Below are 21,119 nucleotides of genomic sequence, written 5' to 3'. Positions count from 1 at the left end.
GGGAAAATAGCTACCTACTGGTACCTTACCCCAACTTGTTTACACAAGATAGACCCCGCAAGAACTAGCAAGTGCTGACGATGTTGCTTACAGCAAGGTACATTCACGTACATACTTTGGGACTGCTCAAAATGGCACACTTTGGAAGGAAATTTTAACCGAAATAGACACACACACTTCTCTACCCAGCTTCCCAGGTTACCTGCTTATACTGTCCTGGGCCTCCCCAACCCACTCACCTACCCGCTCAAGTCAAGAAGAGGCAAGCAGATCACCCTAGCACTTTGAGCGGCACACCAAGCTATACCAGCATAATGGGGTACTGACAAAACCCCGGCTAGGCTTAACTGGCTTCACCGGATCTGGGGCTTACTGGGTATGGAATGCCTTTCATCAGCTGCGAAGTAGGAGGGAGACACCTTCCAGGAGATATGGCATCCATTCCTTAACTTCTTTCGCCAAAATTCACTGAACTTACCTGCCCTCGATATCTCAGATTATCACGACTAACATAAGCCCCCCACCTGACAGACATATCCAGGACATCACTGATGATATCTCAAATGACATCACTGATGGCATCATAAATTAGTATTTAGTTTGTTTTATAGTTTACAAGTGGCAGGTACATACCATATTACTTTTCTACCTAATTTTGTACAGCCTGTGTCCAGCAAAGGGGTGTAAGTGTTTACTAAACGCATGTGCTCTTCATAGGTGAGTAGAGGTATCAAACACATTTAAAATCTTTGTATTGGAGAGTAACTGTGTGTAGGTGACAGTTGACGACTTGTGTTCAGCATGTTGACAAACGTTTTTGGCTCTGCAGAAAAAGTTTCCTACAGGACAAAGATTCTATTTAATCACGGGTCCCTCTCCAGGTTAGATTACCTATTCTTCCCACTCTTGCAAATTCACAGAGTCACAGTGGTCTCCATCCTGCCCCGGGGGCTATCAGACCACTCCCCAGTGACACTGAGACTAGATACAGGACCCAGAGCATCTTCCTTTAGGTGGCGAATGTCGCCCTGACTCTTGCGAGACCCAGCCTATCAAGCCACCCTCCATCAGGCGGTCACGGAATACTTGGCATCTAACGTTGACACCACCCCTTCGTGCATGACACTATGGGAAGCCCTGAAGCCCACTTTATGGTGTGTTGACATTAGCTACTGCGCGGGTGAGAAATACCGCCGTCTTGCACAGGTGGTGGATCTGGAGACCCAGCAGGGGGCCCTTGAGGCCGACGTGAGAGAGGGTAGGGGAGCTATGGTCCAAGTGCGTCTCATTTTTGTCCAACAGCAGCTGTGCCAGCTGCTCACGAATGAGGCTCAACAGATGTGGCAAGCAACCCAATCCAGAATATACCAGTGAGGAGATAAATCGAGCAGGGTGCTACACAGTTTTGTGTCAAATAACACAGACCCCCACCCTGGTGCGGGCCTTGCGAAACGTTGGGAGGTGACCTATGCACCACCCCCTGCTCAGTTGCCCAGGCGTTCACATCCTATTATTCGAGTTTATACGCAAAACAAGAAGTCCTATCCAAGGATCAGATTGGTGAATATCTGAGTGACATACCATCAAAATCAGATCCCTATCATATCCGCGAACAACTCGATGCACGATCACGATAGAAGAACTCACTAACACCCTGTCGGGCCAGAGCCCTGGACCCCAACGGATTCCCAAGTGAATTCCTAAGATATCACATGAATCAATTAGGACCACACTTACTAAGAGTGCTTCAAGAAGTCAGTGAGCAACAGATCCTCCCACTGGACTGGCAAAATGCAGAAATTGTGGTGCTGCTCAATTCCGGACGTCTCGGAGGACCCCTCCTCATATCGCCATATCTCACTACTAAATTGTGAAGCTGAACTTCTGGACAAGGTTCTTGCAGATCGTCTTTTTACATATATTCACGAGCTCGTTCACCCCGACCAAGCTAGCTTCATGCCGCACCGATCCACGCTTCAAAATATTTGGCGTGTACACAATGCCCTTGCAAAGGCACCGGAACTTGGCCGCGCAGAAGCACTCTTATTAGCTAACATCAATAAAGCATTTGATCCACTTAGCTGGGACTACTTATTCCTTCTCCTACAAGCTCTCAACTTTGGTCTGAGATTCCTGTCATATATTTGCCTCCTCTATACAGACCTCTCCATCTCGATGCGGGTGGCTGAGGCACAATCAGATCGGGTCCCAATCCACCGGGGCACAAGACATGGGTGCGCACTATCCCCGCTTTTATTTGCACTGGCGATTGAGCTGCTGGCCACATGGGTGAGGTGGGACTCCATGGTGCTTGGGTTCCAGTGGACCACGGAGACAAGCGATAGGATCGCATTATACGCTGACGACGCCCTATTCTTCCTCAAGGACCCAGGTTTTCTGGTCCACGAATTCTGCAAATACTGTGCATATTCGGGGAAACCTCTGGACTCTGCACTAACCCGGCGAAATCGGTACTATTCCCAGTTTGTGGGGACCAAGGAAGGGACACGTGGGCGACCCACCTGACCCATGCCACAGAGAGGTTCTAGTATCGGGGGGTATATATTTCACCCTGCCCGACCCTCTCCTAGTCACACAATATTTATCCTCTTATACCAAGTCTCTGAGGCGAGGTGAAGGTGTGGTCGCCTCTACTTCTATCCTTATTCGGGCGGTCCGCCATTTCCAAGGATACTGTTTCTGCTCCAAAACTTCCCTTACGCTATCCCACAGTCGTGGTTCCAGCAGGTTAATGCAATCCTTAGTTATATCTTATGGGGTGGTGGGGCTGTGAGGGTCGCTGTCCGGACTTGCACTCCGTCCACCTATTGCGGGGGCAACGCGTATAGCCTATTACTCTGCTTCCCACCTTCTCAGTATAAACGACTAGTGGTATAGTGCAGAATGACCCGGCATTCGCAATCGAGAGACAAGCGATGGGTTCCCAAGCTTTGTTAGACATTCTTTATAGTCATACAAATATAGATCAGCTACCCCCAGTGTGTAAAGTGGTAATCCAACTATGGCAACGCAGTCAGAAGGATGAGAAGGGGAGGGTGGCCGACACAAGCGACCCCCACTTTGGCATAGAACCTACCTTCGGCAGGCCGGTGCATTGCCAGGGTTCTGAAATGGGACCTTATAGGGTTTTCCATACTTGGGGACATAATGAAAGGGACAATGCTCAAGTCCTTTCAACAGCTACAAGCGGAATATCAACTCCACCGTAGCCAGTTTTACAGATGGTCTTTACAGCTCAGACATGCACTGACACCATACATTCGGTTTCTTACAGACCTGCTGGAGTTTCAACCACTTGAAGGGCGACTACTGATGGGAGATATGGGTACCCATAAGATTAGGCAAATCTACCAAACACTAGTCACCCATAACCAAACTACACTCGGTACGCTGTGAGAGGCGTGGGAGAGAAACATTAGAGACAACAACTGGACGGAGGCACTGGCGAACCCCCATGGTGCCACCATTGCAACACGGTTTCGCTTAATCCAATTCAAATGCATGCACAGAGCGTACTACACGAGGTCCCGCCCTTGGCGAATGGGTGTTAAATAGTCCTCCACCTGTCTTAGATGTGACGAAGTGGAAGGGACCTTCCTCCATACAGTATGGAGCTGCAGGCCACTCCAGCTCTTCTGGCGTAACGTTACCTCCTGTCTAGAACACGTGCTGTCCTGACGGCTCCCTTTTGAACCCAAGTTGTTCCTCTCACACAGTACAGATGGGATCGAGGGAAGTAGATATAAGCAACATGGCAGCTACAAATGGGGGTGCACCAGGCAAAGATGTCAAAGACACTTAAATTATTTCAAATGCCTTTATTTCAATTTTAACCCTTTCCATAGGTTAATAGCATGAACAGTTCAGCCAACGCATTGCGTTCCCACAAGGAGAACTTCATCAGGACTTAAAAACACAAAAGTATCCATTCTGTGTTGTTAAAATCCAAGGTCCCCCATCCAGTGTGATGCGCTGGATGCAAGGGAAAGCTCCCAGGGCTGTGTAACGCCCAAAACCAATTTTCTATTCTCTTCGTCCGAGAGTATCCGTGTGTGAACGTCCAAGTGTTGACACACACAGAGGCGCCACGCAACAGCTGGTGCTGGGGTATAAGTGCACATGATCACTCACTGATGAAACTGGCATGTGGTGCAGAGCCAAAAGTCCACCATTGAAGCTTTAATTTCAATATATAAGCAACATCTCCTGTTCCTAGGGCTCACCCTGGCCAAGCGTGACATTGTCCAACACTGGATGGGTACCTCAGTGGGTGGAAACGTGCAGCGGACAAATGCATAGGGATGCAATTAGCGGTGTTCAGGTCGGGGCACGGGGTTGCCAGCAGAAGCATACTAAGGTCTGCCACGCGTCTCACAGAATCCCTCATCGAGCATGAAATACGCTAATATGGACATGGACATCCATATAGTTTGTAGATCCCGACATCCCAATGCTGTTGACAGATATTCCTCGTGGGGCTGGGAGTGGTGTATGGTCTGTGCCATGGTTTTCTTTTTTTTTTTTTCCTTAGGTGATGTTTTGAAACATGGTTAATATTCTGCAATGTACTACAACCTGATGTATGTGATTGGCATTCCTGGCTGTGATGTACCGCCAAAAACATCAATGAAATTTGTTATAATTAAAAAAAAAGATTCTATTTAAAACATTAAGTATTGTATGCAGCCTTGAGTTATTAGACAATCGTCTTGGGTATGACAGTTTCTACATAATATACAAGACTGTGAACACCAGGTACTAAACTGCGCTTGTTTTGCTTCAGAAGATGGGTTACCTGTAAGGTTTTGGTGTCCTTAGGCCTTAATTAGGCTCAGGAATGGGGCCATGTGCCACCTTCCTTTAAAATATATGGGCCCTGAGGGATGGGGTTCCCAGGACCTCATGAGGCCTGGGGCCAAGAAGGCTTGGAGAGTGTGGCAGTACGGCCTCCTTCCTTCCAATTTTTTATTGTATTTGGCCCCAGGAATATGGCCCTATTAAGCCTCAGGGAGGGGGCAGCACGCCCTCCGCCCCTGTTAAATTGTATTTGGCTGGGGGGGATGAGGTTCCCGGGGTCAATTAAGGTTCAGAGAGGGGGCTGCACTTGATATATATAACTCTCATATCCCTTTTATATATATGTATTCGACCAAGATGATGGGATACCTGAGCCCGAATATCAATGCTATGCGCTTTTTTCATTGAATTTCTAGCAGTTTTTTAACATAAAGCAACACTTGATTACAATAAATAAAGCTAACCCCCCACCTGCAGGGCTGGCCTCCGGGCAGGCCATGTGGCGAACCCCGCACAGGCAGCCAACCACACACTGTGCACAGCCTCAACCAATGGGGCTGTGACCAACCCACCTGGTGGTAGCTAAGTCCCCCGCAGGCAACCAACCTCATGCTGTTCACAGTTTTCATAACACGTGGGGTTGGCCGCAGAGTCAGGTTTGCAGCCAGGCCCTGTATCCAACTCCCAGCAGGCAGCCAACCCCACGCTGTGCACGGCCTTTGCGTGGGGTTAGCTGCGTGGGGTTAGCTGCAGGCCCTGCTTCCAACTCCCCGTAGGCAGATGGCCGTGCGCAGCGGGGGTTTGGTCACAGGTCTTCCCGTGCCACCAGGCCCTGTGGACAATCCCCCAGCAGGCTTCCAACACCACACAGTGCACTACCTTTGCCGTGCTATTGATAGGGTTGGACTTTGAGCCCCGGTGTCCCCATCCTCTGGGGCCAAACATATTAAGGGGAGCGTAGGGCATGCAGACCCAACCCTTAACTGGCCCCAGGGACTCCATTCACCGGGGCCAAATACAATTAAACATGGGCGGTTGGCGTGCAGCCTCCCTCTCCTAGCCTTATTAGGACCAGGGATCCCATCCCCCAGGGCCAAACCTATAAAAAAAGGGAAGGGACCATATGGCTCCCCCCCCCCCTCCCTGACCCTTTATAGGCCCGGGAGACCCCATACAATGGAACCATTTTTTGTTTAAAAGGGGAGGTCGGCAGCACGGCCCTCTACCCGAGTCTTATCAGGCCCGGGGACCCCATCTCCTAGGCCACAGCTGATTAAATAGGGGAGGGGGCATGCAGCCTCCCCATGCCTTTTTGGGCCCTGGAAACCGCACACCCCGGTGCCAAATTTGATAAAAAGGGGAAGGACATGTGTCCCCCCTTCCTGAGCCTTCTTGGGCCCCAGGGACCCCACCCCCTGGGCCGTGCCTTATTTAGAAAGAGAGGGGGGCCATGTGACATCCCTCCCCAAGCCTTATTAGGCCCTTGGGACCCCATTCGCCAGGGAACTCCATTTTAAATAGGTGGGTGCCCCAGTGCCCACCAGGGGCATCCACCAAGCACATATTGGTGTGGGAGCCGCCATTGCTCCCACCCAAGGGAGCAGCTATTTATGCTGCTCCCTCCAGGCAGGAGCAATCTGTTGAAACAGATCTCAAGTCTGCTCCCAGCCGGCGGGAGCAATTTTAAAGCTCCCGCCCGCTGGGAGCTGATTTTGTGTTTGCTCCCATTTGGAAGGAGATTTTAAAGTGCGGGCAAGGAAACCACTGTGTCCCAGTGAGCTGACTCCGGTGGATGGGATCCCCAGGGCCTTTTTAGGGCTTGGGGAGGAAGGGCCACGGGACCCGCTCCCCTCATGAAATACACTTGGCCCTGTGGATGGGGTACCCGGGGCCTAACAAGGCTCGGAAAAGGTGGCCACACCCCCTCCTATTAATAATTAGATTGGGTCTTGGGGGATGGAATCCCTGGGGCCGAAAACGGCTTGAAAGGGGAGTCTCACACCTCCCTACTCTTAGATATATACGGCCCGGGTATGGGCTCCCCGTTGTCTTAAATGGGCTGGGGAGGGCGACCCTACTGACACCCCCTCCCCATCTAAGTATAATTATATGGCAGCCACCATTTTAAAGAATTTTTTTTTGCCACGATCCCGCAGGAGTCCTGCACCACTGCGGCAAAATTTGTTGATTTTTTTTTTCTTCAATGCCCAGCTGTGGTTCCTTTGGGTCATTCACGTGGGGTCTAGGGGGGCAAAGTATCCCTATCCTGCCCACATAGATTTTTTTTTTTATTTACTTCAGGATAGTGGACTAAGTCCACAAGTCCTTTAATGGCTGCCAGCAACATTTTTCTCATGTTGCTGGGAGCCAAACTTAGCGATAGCTCCTGCAAGAGTCTGACTCCCACTGAAGCAAGATGGCCCAAGGGGAAAAAATTCCCAAAAAGAGGAAAAAAGCTCCTTCGGACAGTCAGAACATTCTGTTTTTAAATTGCCGCTCCTGCGAAACTTTTGCAAGACTCTTGCGGACCCAACTGTCCAGATAAACAAATATTTTTAAAACTTAATTTCTCAAAAACTACTGAACGGATTTACACCAAATCACAAATAAGCAAAAACTGCGGACCAAGATCTACCTTCCTGCCAAATTTTGTGTAATTCAGTTCAGAGGATTGCGGTCGCGTGAGTTATAGTTGCCTGCACTAACTATAACGGGGGAATTTCAATGGTTTTTTATCAGTAAAATGTCCAGCTAACTATAACATGTGTGAAACCTATGGTTTTTTCAGTGAATTTGCAAGGTTTTTTAAATGCTAATTCCTAACTATAACGTGTGTGAAACCTATGGTTTTTTCAGTGAATTTGTACGTTTTTTTAAATGTTAAGTTATTTTACGCCATTCGTGGCGTGCGCGCCCACTTAACGCAGCGCGCACCACGCGCCCACTTTACTCAGTTAGTGCCGTGCACGCACGGTGGGCACGCGGTGCGCTACGCGCACCGCGTGCCCACGTTACGCTATATGGGCCATGTACGCACGATGCGCTTCGCGCACCGTGCGCACATGGAGGACATATTATGCGCTTCGTGGTGAAAGGTAATCTTTAGAATTTCCACTGTCATAAAATATATCATGCACAAATGGTGCACTTCGGGCACCATTTGCACCCGGGGTGGTGAATGTGGATAATTTTTTATTTTTAATAAAATTTTTACCGTACGCGTACGGTAAGCGTAATCGGCGAAATTTTCAAAAAAAATAAAATTGACTTTTTGGCCTTGGGGGATCTTTGGGGACACCTTCATCAAGGCTAGGTGGTTAGGAGCTGTCTAAACAGCCCCTTTACATGTTTTTTGCCTTTGTTTTTCCACCCCCCCTCAGAGTGCGAGAGAGAAAATGGTGGCCGCCGCTTCCTGGTTTCGACCGATTCGAATGTTTACTAAGATCTAACAGCCAATCAGATTCGCGCTCGCGCACGGCACCGTACGCGTACGGTAAGCTTACCGTAAGCGCACGGTAAGCGCACTGTAAGCTGGCTCAGATATATATATTGATTTAAATGCTATTTTCTCAGGAACTACTGAACAGATTTACACCAGACCTACAAAAGGCACTTCCTTGACCTGAGGACTACCTCTCTGCCAAATTTCAAGTAACTCTGTTCAGCCGTTCGGGCAGTAGCTGTGTCTAAAGGTCCTATGGAAAAATGCATGGGAAAAACGCGTTTTGGGACCCCCCTTTTTTCTCCCCCCGAGACTTTCAGGGTAGGAGCGGAGCGTAGCGCCCCACCTATTTTGAAAATTTCACGAGGATTCGTCGACCGGCGCCAAAGTTGTTCCAAATAGAATGTTGCGGATTTCCTATGGTAAGAGGGTCCTAACTATAACTACCTACTGGCGACCGCCAGTAGGTAATATATATATATATATATATATATATATATATATATGTCCTCCTGGTGTTTGCGTTTGGTTGTAGATCGATTTATTAAAAATACAGAGTCACATAACGCCAACGCATTTTGGTGCTTCCTAGCACCTTTGTCACAACGTTGATCACCTCACAACCTTTACTTTTTATGCATTTTTGTGAATACGAGTGTTACAATAAAAAGCATGAACATTGACAGAGGACTTTCACCATTGACTATCGCGGCCATCTTGGAACACATTCATTTATATTGAGCACCTCAATCTGATTCCATAATAAATATATTTAATTCAAAGAGGTAGTATTGTTCATAAATGACTATACTAGTACATAGCATGACAAGCAAAGGATACAGTATTAGCATGAAATTCATATTTCCTCTTTATGAATAACAAATTGAAAAAGTAACAAAGTAAAATAAAGAAAACACAACATTTTGAATGTTCCATGGCCAAGATCAGTACAGGATAATCACCGAGATAACATATGTCTGAAAAAGGGGAATCATGTCAAAAAGGCCAATCTATACAATCTATTTGTTTTCTCCCTTTTCTCAATTAAGTAAATTTCATTTGTTTACAGTCCATAGACTATATTCAAGAACTGAACTCCCACTTAACCGAAGATTAAATCAGGGAAGCCCTTGCCTTTCTGACATCAGGAAAGGCACCGGGCCCCCGACGGATTTCCCACAGAGTTCTACAAGGCTTATGTGGAGATTCTGGTACCCCGTCTCCATGCGCTCTTTACAGCAGCGCATGACAATGCCGCCTGCCCTCCCCCCTCTCTCTGCACAGCTAATATTGTCTCCCTGCTAAAGCCTGGCAAAGATCCCACAGCCCTAAGATCCTACAGGCCCCTAGCGATCCTAAACACAGACTATAAGATCCTAGCTAAAGCCCTCGCCAATAGGCTCGCCCCCTACATCCCCTCCCTGGTACATACAGACCAGAATGGCTTTGTCCCTGCCAGGAACACCGCGCTTAATCTTCGTCGCAACTTCCGGGTTGCTGAATATGCCCCCTGGACTGGCCTCGCTCGGGATGCCTTGTCCTCGATCTTCAGAGGGCATTCGACTCCCTGGAGTGGAACTACATTTTTGCAGTACTGCCATGGTTTGGCATAGGTCCCTATTTTCTTAGTATGGTGCGGCTATTATATAAACGCCCAACAATTTGCGTTAAAACAGGGCCCTTCATATCAGAATCCATTCGGGTGGGCCGCAGGACTCGCTAGGGATGCTCACTCTCCCCTCTTCATTTCTCTTTGGTGGTGGACCCATTAGCGGCGCTTATTCGAGCCCGGTGGACATGGGCATCCCCCTGGGTGACAGTACACATACAGTCTCCCAATACGCCGACGACCTTTTACTATACACACAAGATCTTCACGCCATTCTCCATAAACTGGATTCAGGGCTGTCACAGTTCGCCACAGTATCAGGCCTTAAGGTTAATGCGGCGAAGTCCACTCTCTTCCTGTTTTTATTGTCCACCGCAGACCCAGGGTATTCATTGGGAGGGATACCAATATCCTGGTGCACAGGTACATTTCGTTATCTGGGTATCCACATCTACCTCACTGAAACCGACCTATTTGCTAGAAACATCACTAGGGCCACTTCCTCTATTTACTCACAGATGGCTTTCTGGAAGACGCTCCCACTGTCTATCTCAGGTAGAGTGGCCCTTGCAAAGATGGTGGTTCTCCCGCACCTACTTTACTATTTCGCTACTCTGCCTCTCTACATTCCACCTCTTTTATTTAAAAAAATTGAGGCAAGAGTCCGGGACTTTCTTTGGGGCACATCTAGGCACAGAGTCTCCATCAGGAAGTTATATCTCCCGGTTGGACAAGGTGGACTGGCAATGCCTAACTTTGAACATTATTACTTAGCAGCTCAACTGCAATGGATAGCCATATGGCTAGCACTGCGACACCTAACAGACACTGCCACTCTGCAACCTCCCATGCCCCTTTATGACCTGCTTCTATTGTTTCACCTGTGTGATAGACCCAGGAAACTGGACCCACTGTTGCTCTCCATAGCGTTCCACAACTACCGCAGAAGCTTATTCAACACTCGCGCCACCACACTGTATGTCCCAGCCATCCCTTTACTGGGGTCGCCAAAGGGGAGATCACACGTCACAGCGGCTGACCTATGTGCCTGGGAGGCTGCGGATATACATGACGTAGGAGACCTCTTTAGGGATGGCGCGCTGTTCCCCTATGTAGACCTTATCTCAGACGACGGCCTGCCCCCAGGTCAACTCCAGATGCACCGCACCCTCATAGCCTCACTTTCAGCCAGGTGGAGCAACTTAGCAACCGAACCTCCCACACATCACCTATTGCAATACCTACATATAATGGGCACAGGGGGGCACCTGATATGTTGGTTCACTTCGTCAACACATGGCAAGATCATTGATCCCCTTGAAACAATACTGGGAGAAAGACCTACGTCGACCCCTGTTAGAGAAGGAATGTGTGGCCATATTAGAAGGTCCCACGAGTATCCCATGCAACCAGCGCTTCCGGCAGATCCAATATTTTATTCTTCATCGCGCGTACCTTTCCCCTGCTCAGATAAATAATCTCTTTCACAGGGAAGACGTTGTATGCTCCAGATGTCACCTGACCAACACAGACCTCCTCCACATGCTTTGGCGCTGCGCTGCACTGGGTGATTACTGGACATACGTGGCAGCCACCTTGCTGCAACGTACCAAGCATGTAGTTCCCTTCTCCTGGGAGGTATACATATTACATTTCTTCAAAAGGAGAAAGAATCTCAAGGCTGCTATACAATTTTTAGATTTGGGTTTAATTGACGCAAATCGCTTGATCACCAAAAGATGGAAAAATCCTATGGCGCCCCTGGTACTGGCCTGGAGACATTCTCTGCTCAATTGGGCCAGGGCAGAGGGCATGGCACTCCAAAGGGAGGACTTACTGGGACTTCGCAAGTTCCCGCTTGCTACAGATTGGGGGCTATGGTACTCAGGGGGTCTTCATGTGCTGCACCTGCAATCGCTCAGTCGCCCTTATATTTCAGGGCCTTGGGTCACGGGCGGTTCTCCCCTTCCTTTAGTCAAGTTATTTTGTCCTCATTATGTTGTACCAAATTCCCACAGTTCACTACGTTGCAATATTGCGAACACTTCATCACTTCGCTAAGTGATGCTTGGTCTACACATTTGCTCGCACTGCTTCCCAAACGTTCCACAAATGCTGATTCCACCGCTACACCATAACTACTATGGCACACTACTGGAATTGTTATCAGAGACACCTCAATGTCTTACTGCACTGTATTCGTTTGGCAAGTGTGGTTTCTTGACATATTGTTGTACTGGAATGTTAAAATACAAATGTCAATAAAAAGATTTAAACAAAAAAGAAATAGTGGAGAGCTTACCATCTCGACCATAGTTTAGTCGTATAACTATAGTGGAACAATTGTGCAGGTGGTGTAGAAGACTGAGATATTGGAAAACAGCCATGAAGGTGATCTCATCATGATTATAGTCATGATTATGGTAATCAGCAGCATTGTAATGTAAAACGTAAAATCCTACCACTTTTTGGACACACAAAATTGCCAAATATAGTCAGTGAAGTATATTGGTCACCAATGTGGTTGAACGTTTATTTAGTTTGTGTAAAAGTAGCCACATATGGGTGGCTATCTGCCTGCAGATACATATCCATATGAACATGGCTATGCAGTTGTCCGTCGTTGGGACAGAAATGTCCCCGTGTGGTATACAGGCATGTTCCCCTGCCCCGAAAGCTCGAATGCATGTGAGACTGGCATCCTGACTTTTGTTTTTGCACTGGCATCATCCTAATTTAGCGTACACGCAATGGCCTAGGCCTGTCCCTGAAAATGAAAGGTCTATGATCTGTCCCGTGACCTAGAAATGCGCACAAAGTATGTCCTCATAAACAGCAGAGTACTCCTGTCCATGCACTAGGTACATCACAAAGAGTGATGACAGTACTGTGTTCGATTAATTCATAGCATGACCAGACCTTTTTCTGTACATCAGTGAGAGTTTGGTTTACTGATCCCTCCTGTGTAAAGTGCCACAGTTATGTGAAACAAAGAATCTTGTGGTGACTTTCCGGGTGCATGACAAGTGTGTGTTTGTATGTGAAGTACATATGTAGCACTTGTATGGAAGTAGGACTCGGTGTATTTTGTGAGTCTGAGTAGTGGGCTACTGGGATTTAATTTGGATTCCCTTGCTTTTAGCCTGTCACCAGATGGATGGTGAGCATAGCTTGCCCAGATAGTGGAAGTGTTGCTACATTCTTGTGGCTGAAGGGTGGAGACTTAAACACTGAAGTGAAGAGGTTGGAGAGAGGCCTACCTTTAGAAATTCCATGGGGGTCTTTTTAGCAAAGAACCTTGTAGTGAGGAGGTCCACGCAGGTAAGATGTAATTCAGGAAGCTTTATTGTAGATAATTACAAGTAGATAAGATCTTGTCAAGCAGCCCCACCAGGAGCAGCCTGCCTGCTGCTCAGCCCATGCTCAACTGTCACTTCACCTCACAGTCTCCCAACATTCCGAGGCACATCATGACTCCAACATTCTATTGAGAACACAGCACAAACACTGGCTGAGCAGAAGGTGTAAACCACATAACAATAACAAGGGCAGAATACTACATATCCCCTTTCCTTACATAAGAGAAGCACAAGTCCTGTACATGAATAAATTGTAACAAGAGAGAACCAAGGAAGGAATAACTAGGAAGAACAACGATGGAACAGAATAAATGTCAGAGCAAAGAGAACAAGAAAGGCAGAGCGACGAGACAGGTGGAAGACGACGAGGAGGAAGCAAAGAGCAAGCGTACACAAATGGGAAAGACCCAAACTTTCCAACAACGAAATACAATAAGGAAGCAAAAAAGTGACCGAACAGGAGAGAGCGAAAAGATAGGTGAAAGAAAACGTGGATGAGGCGAAGACTAAATATACATGAATAGAAATGACGCATACTCTCCGACAAAGAGTTAGAATGGAGAGGAAAGTAGAGATGATGCGAAATAAACAAGTGAACAGAAAGACATAGACGCACCAAAGACTACCCCCGAACGCACCCACTGGCCAGGCAGGCAAGCAAGGAAGGAAGGATAAGGCACAACAGGAACTGAACAGAAGACTACACCCAAACACACGAAAAAGAGAAGGAAAGAACTCCTCCTGAACAAGGAAGAGCAAGAAGAGCACTGGAGAAAAGGAAAGACTAGAGACAAAGGAAGAATAACAGCAAAAGTGTAGAGTCCAGATTCCAGGGATGAAAAAGAACATCACAAGGAAATCTGAACCGGAGAAAACAGAGAAGAAGCGAAGTAAATACAAACAGTATCACTTATCCTCCCCTATTTTCAAAATGACGATTAATAAAGATAAAAGCATTTCGTTGGGTTTACAAATCGACAATGTAACATCGTAACTGAGTACGTGGAGATGGGAAAAAACCCATGACCTACCCTAATACGCGAGAGAGGTCTGTAATGTAAATGAGACTAAAACCCATGAAACGATAGCCCGTGTAAGTATAATCCCCCTATAGGGGTTACACACTGTGAAATGTGTTAATGGGAAGAAAACCTATACAACACACCCTGTGTGAGGGTAACAGTGTAATAGAAAATGGGACTGAAACCCAATGACCTTCCCCGAGATGTAAGGGTGGTTAGCTTGTGTAAATGGGACTGAGACCCCTGTGTAAGGGAGAAAACCGTAAGTAGCCAGTGTAGGCACGTGTATGTGAGCAAATGGGGCTAGAACCCATTGCCATCCCTGTGTAGGGAAGAATAAAGTGTAGAAAAGTACACATGTAAAACAAACAATGAACCTCTGAAGGAGTGTACCCAGAGTCCATGAACGCAGAATGTAGCCCATGTAGGCAAGTGTGTAGTGAGCAAATGGGGCTAGTACCTATTCTCACCCCTATGTGTATGCATATGGTGTAAACACAGCAAATCATACAATTGGCTAGATTACTGCATCACATTAACGTTTGCTGACTGTCAAAGATAAAGGTGTGCGTGTCACCGTAGTCGTGTCACACACTGGAAACGTCCATGGGTTCAGGCAAATTGTAGTGGTAGTCAAACGTGATAGTGGCACCCACAGAGGAAATGGAGGGCAGTACACAGAGAGTCTGTTGTGGGCCCAAGAAGAATAGTCACAATATAGTACTACTATATTCAGCAGCCGTTTGTTTAAGAGACCTCATTGGAGCACTAGGGAAATGCCAGCGTTTCGAAGAGAAGACTGAATGCACCCACCAACACTGATGACCTCCTGGGGAAGAGACGAAAAACAGCACGAACACAGCGCTGTACAGGAAGGTAATCCCATCCTCATCACCAAATAAATGTAGTGAGGAGGTCCACGCAGGTAAGATGTAATTCAGGAAGCTTTATTGTAGATAGTTACAAGTAGATAAGATCTTGTCAAGCAGCCCCACCAGGAGCAGCCTGCCTGCTGCTCAGTCCATGCTCAACTGTCACTTCACCTCACAGTCTCCCAACATTCCGAGGCACATCATGACTCCAACAATCTATTGAGCACACAGCACAAACACTGGCTGAGCAGGAGGTGTAAATCACATAACAATAACAAGGGCAGAATACTACAAACTTCTGATTAGTTCTTCCTGAGCACTGCCATTTGGTAGATGGAAGGAGTAAGAGGTGAGACTGCAGTTTCTGTTTTTCAAAGTGAGAAAATATCTAGGTAGGGCCTGCCATTTTGCCAGTCTATGATAGGAATGCTGATGACAGCCTAGTGCAGAGATCTCTCAAATCATTGTACCCATGCTTTGGATACTGCTGCCTGAAGCCAGCCCAATTGCTATGTGCTCTGAGAGACATCATTTTGCACAAAGGCGGTGTCTGAATAGCAGCCTGGAAGAGGCATTAAAAAGGGAAGCAACCCAAACCAGTTCTGAAATGTCAGACAATGGATCCTCAGCCTGTCTTGAACATTTGTATAATATTGTGATTCAACCCCCCCCCACACACTTTTTTTCCAGTTCCAAGTTCTTCTTGGCCAAGAAAGAAGTAGACCACAGAGTACTCAAGAGTTGCTGTGCAACGAGAGCTGGTGTCTAATGAAGAGCCAGTCTATCAGAAGAGAGGGGACACCATCTGAAATTGACATATACTGCTGGAGAAGCTGACGGTCTGCTTAAAGAGCCTAGAAGCCTGTCGGTCTACTAAGAGAGAGAGAGACAGATTGTGTCTGGCTCTGCAGGAGAAGCCTAGTGTGTTCCTAGCATGAGGAGCCCCAGAGAAAGCGAGCAATCTAGGAGTGACATGTGCTGGAAAAGGGTACCCTGGTCTCTCTTCGTAGTTTGATATTAAGTTGTACCAAGTTTTCACTAGAGCATGACTGATCATGTAGCCTGGCAGTCTGCAACATGCTCAATAGACTGGTGCTGTTGCCAGTGAGGAAGAAGAAACCACATCGCAGTCAAAGTGGAAAATTCTGTTAGGGCTCGGGGACGTCATTGCCCCTAAAGGCACCACCATGAGGTGCTTACCCTAGAGGCCGGAAACTGCCACTGCTGAGCGCTGGACTGCAGCTGAACAGAAGGACAGAACTATTGAAGTTGGGGGCTGCTGCCCACGCCAGCCTCCCCCGAGACTGTCCTGCAGAAACTTTGTCTAAGCAAGGCTATCGCCACAGCTCTCCCACTAACAAAGGCTCAAGAAGTGAGGGCAGGATGCAATCCGAGTTCTCCACACAGTCCAGACAACTGTGATCGAAGTAGGTATACTGCTAGGCCTAGCCCACACCATGTACCAGGAAGACCAGAGACTAAGGCGCAAGGGGTAAGCTCAACACTTGCTTCAGACTATTTGAAAAACAACGATAAAGACATTGAACGGAGTTGCTCATTGAATCAGTGAGAACTTTTTGAGCCTTATACACCTGAGCCTAATCTTTGCCAAAATCTGTAGAGGGTCAGGGTTGATAATAGTAGGACCTCCATAGCAAGGTTCAAAATGATTACTGGGAAGAAGGAGGGAGTGCTGTCCTTTATTGTTAGAAAGCAGCTTAGCACAACGTTGTACATTATACCCATTTAATTGTGTAGTAGAAACAGTGCAGTGATATTAAAGTATTTTCTATTACCATAAAAGAGAAGCACTGGGACGTACATTATATTCTTGTGCCAGTTGGTCGACTGTTGATCTCTTGCATCCCACATGACTTCCCTGAGAAGTTTCCGAATGCTGAGAGCCAAGTGCAGAAAAGGTTGTACCTGGCCCAGTCAGCTAATCATTAGGAAAAGACACTTGGGCATCTGTGGTAAATAACCTCAGTCATCACAGCTGGGCCCAATAGCCTCTGTCTGGCCTGTGGTCTCCAGAACAGAGACTAGCATCCACTTTTAGTTATTTGATTGTAACACTTATTTAGCACTTACTACCTCTATGAAGCACTTGACTACATTGGCAGCAAGCTACACAGTGCAGGGTGTGAGGCTCAAAGTGTATTGTCTTTGTTTTGAACCTATGTGGGAGATGTTTCCATGCCATGAGGGATGACAGGAGGTTAATTTATTGTGTTATGAGAACAGAAACTTATTGATATGATGGGTGAGGAAGTGTCAGAGAGAGGCATGCAGTATATGGTTTTCACTAAGCTGGCATCTTTGTAAGCTCAGTAGGTTCGTCTGTCGTATTTTTATGATCATAGTCCACTTACATTGTTACTAGTTCTGAGCAGGCATGGGTAGGTGGAGAGATATACTTGGGAGTTCGTGTGGATTAGAAAATGTATAGCGATGTCTGCTTATTTAATTTCATTTTTTACAAGCCATACATGCCAAAATGTTAAAAGAAAAAAGTGGGATATTAAAGTCAATAATCGGGAGAACGTATTTCGATTGACTTGTAGGCTATTTCAGGGGGGGGGGGGGTAGACAAAAGAAATCAATGTGTGCCATAAACATCGGTAGTCTCCCGTCTGAATCGGGTATAGTGGCATGAATGAGTTAAGCTTCCATAAATGATTAGTTAATCTTGCACTGACGTACAGGCAAGTTGATTCTCCACGTCCACGAATTAAAAGCGCTCCCTCATTTGCAAGAGACCATATGCGCCTACTTTAGTACCTGAATTTGTTTATTACGATCTCAAGTAAGCCACTTATCTACACGCACACTACTTTGGGCAGGAGCTTGATTCCCGATGAAAACAGTAAAACTACAACATTTGTATAGAACTGTAAACGTTGGTTAAACATCAGGCTGACTCATAAGCGCACAACGGGAATGTATAAGTACCTCCGTGCACTCTGCCATGCCGCCTCACATTCACCAGCCCCAGCCTCCAGCACAGCAATCGCAGCAGAGAGCACCGGTTCCATTACAGCCACGCCCCCCTTTCAAAAATGCATCATCACGTGATAAATACGTCACGTAAATTACTTCCTATGTCTGTGCGGTTTTGGCAAAGTATGTAGACCCACGGCCGTATTCGTATCCCATTCCCAGAGGCAGATTAGAGCACGTAGTTGTGCGGACGGTCGCAGGAGGTGTTTAATTCAGGAAGGAGTTGCAAAGCGGCGTGACTGTCAAAGTTCAGAACGAATGGGCGGTCCTGGCGAACTCAGTGGGCTGGGGGGATAAGGGAAGGCTGGCTGGGAGTCTCGTGGTTAAAGTGACCATATTTTGTATGCGCCAAATCCAGAAGAAGCAACGTTTTTGTTCTAAACCATCCAGAATCACAAATGAGTTCGCCAGCTGGGACATTTGCAGTGCAATGAATGGAAAATAAAAACAAGCATTTGCAATGCAATTGGTCTCGCATTACTGAAAGTTTGAGTTATTTGTAGTGGGGAGCTTGTAGGGGCAAGAAGTACCAGGCCACACAGGATAGCGGTGCTGAACGATACCTTTATTAACTTTAGGCATAAGTATAACCGCGTGGAGCGCGCCGGAGGCCGTCTTGTCCGTACGCGGGATCGGCACTTACTGAACGCCAAAATGGCCGCCGCGCGCCTACGTCATCGCGTCAGCGCGACGACTAGAGCGCAACTCTACATATCTCCCCTTTTTTCCCCATGTAACACTAACAAAAAACTGTTACTTGCGTGCATACTCCCTTCCGTCTCCCATCTCAAAGTCTCTAAACCTTGAAGGTCTCACCACTGTTCTTCCACTCCGAGTACATTTCACAGGAGTGCATGAGGGGGAAACGGCACTCTCTTGGGAGGTTCTCGCATCTCCTCCATTGGGGTTTGGGAGAACTCCCGTGCCGGGAGATCCACAACCACTTCCCCAAAGTTCGGAGTTACCCCGTACATCATCATCATGTACTTCCGCATCTCCTCCACCTTCTCTTGGGTTGCTTGTGTTATTGTCCACCGGTAGAGTCTCTGCCCCTTGAGTCCGGGACTGTATCACTGGTCCTCTTTCCCTTCCGTTCCATTGCATGATCTTGTTGCACTTGGACATACGGTCCTGTGACCTCACCTTCCCGTCACTGAGTAGGGCTGATCGGTTATAAACTTCTTCCACCTGCATCGGTGCACTGAATTTGCTGTCCCCCTTCCTTCGTAACTGGGCCAACTTGACGCGAACCCACTCTCCTTTCTCCAGCTCCGTCTCTTTGACATTTTTCCTTTTGTTGTAGTGTTCGGCATATATCTTTTGAGCTTTCTCTAGATTGTGGCGTACTACTGCAGGAGACCACTTGCTCATGATGGTACGCTCCTTCCAAGCCACATTATCTTTCGTGAAGGGGTCTCTACCCCTTAGGATCTGGAAGGGGCTGTACCCCGTGCTGGTAGGTGTGATCCTATACGCCCACAACATGCTCTTCAGTTCCTTTTCCCAGTCTTTTCCACTCGCAATCGCTGCCTGTACTGACACCATAATGACACGGTTGAATCTTTCGGCTTGACCATCCCCTGCGGGGTGGTATATAGACGTGTGTTTAATCCTTATGCCATTCGTTGCCATGTATGTGTTCCATTTGTCTGACACAAATTGAGGCCCATTGTCACTTAGGAGGGAACGTGGTATGCCTTCCCTAAGAAAGACCGCCATTAGGAACTTTAGTATCTTGTCCGTATCCATATCTTCTTGTACGTCCACCTCCGGCCACTTGGAATACTTATCTACAGGTACCAACACGTATTTTTGGATGCCCTGATTGTCCAGTATAGGGCCCAGGATGTCTATGGCTAGGACCTCCCAAGGGTTCACTGGGTTGTCAAACTTCCCTAGGGATGGTCGCATTAGGCTCAGGGATTTGTCCGCTCTTTGACATTGGCTACACTCCCGCACATGCCTCTCTATCTGGTTGTCCATCGCCGGCCACCAATACACTTGCTTTGCTCTCAATTTTGTCTTGACATTACCCAGGTGGCCCTCGTGAATGAGAGTCAGAAGATGTGGGATCAACTTGTTAGGGGGAACTACTTTCTCCCCTCTCCTCAGGAAAATCCCTTGGTCACAAACAGACAACTCCTCTCTTACTTCAAAGAATTTCCTGAGCGTTGCCCCCATGTGCTTCTTCTCTGGCCAACCTCTGTGTCTGTCTCGTATGCTTCCCTCCATTTGTGCTTGCTTATTACTTGTTCGTGATCTCCCATGAATGCTACTTTACAGTCCTTGTCATCCGACGTCTTAGGAGCCTCCTCCATGGCCGACGCTCGACTAAGGTAGTCGGCTACTTTGTTCTTTTGCCCTGGGATGTGCTCCACATCATAGCTGTAGTCTAACAACTTCAGCGTCATCTTCGCGATGCGGGGCGTCGCTGTGGCATGTCCTGACGATGTGAGTACTTTGATCAAAGGCTTGTGGTCTGTCCTCAGTTGGAATCTCGTTCCCCATAGGAACTGACGGAACTTGTCCATGGCCCATACTACCGCCAGCATTTCTTTTTCTATGACGCTGTACTTTTGCTCCGTGGGAGACAGCGATCGGGATGCGAAGCTAAGGGTAGACAGTTCTCCACCTTCCGATTCCTGCATAAGGACTGCTCCCAGACCTCGCTCACTGGCATCCGTTGTCAGAACTGTCCCGGCTCATGGATCATATCCGCTCAGCGGGACGGCTGTGCTGATGTCCGTTTTTATCCTCTGGAACTCCTCTTGTGTTTCCTTGGTCCACTCGAATTTGGTTTTGTTCCGTATGAGTTGTCGCAAGTGGTGTGTCTTCGTAGCAAAGTGTGGAACAAATTTTCTATAGAACTCAGCCATGCCTAGGAACAAACTTACATCTTCTTTGGACTTGGGCGGCGGAGCATCTCATATCGCCTTGGCGTTGGACTGTTTGGGGGTGATCCCTTGGTCACTGATCACATGCCCCAAGTATGTGACT

At 47.5% G+C, this 21,119-nt stretch overlaps 1 protein-coding gene across 1 annotated transcript in view; it reads right to left on the bottom strand.

Annotated features, from left to right (window-relative positions):
- The window catches only part of TEX30 (testis expressed 30), a 292,549-nt gene extending 274,372 nt beyond the window's left edge, over window positions 1–18,177 (bottom strand). Inside the window, exon 1 of the mRNA XM_085622100.1 lies at window positions 18,075–18,177. Coding sequence (XP_085478226.1) covers window positions 18,075–18,092 — 18 coding nt within the window. The 5' untranslated portion in view covers window positions 18,093–18,177. The remainder of the gene's footprint in view (window positions 1–18,074) is intronic.
- Between the last annotated feature and the right edge of the window lie 2,942 nt (window positions 18,178–21,119).

The sequence above is a fragment of the Triturus cristatus genome, chromosome 8, assembly GCF_964204655.1.
Source record: "Triturus cristatus chromosome 8, aTriCri1.1, whole genome shotgun sequence".
Classification (NCBI taxonomy): Eukaryota; Metazoa; Chordata; class Amphibia; order Caudata; family Salamandridae; genus Triturus; species Triturus cristatus.
The sequence above is the reverse complement of the archived record's forward strand: the minus strand, read 5'-3'. Positions and strand labels throughout refer to the sequence as shown.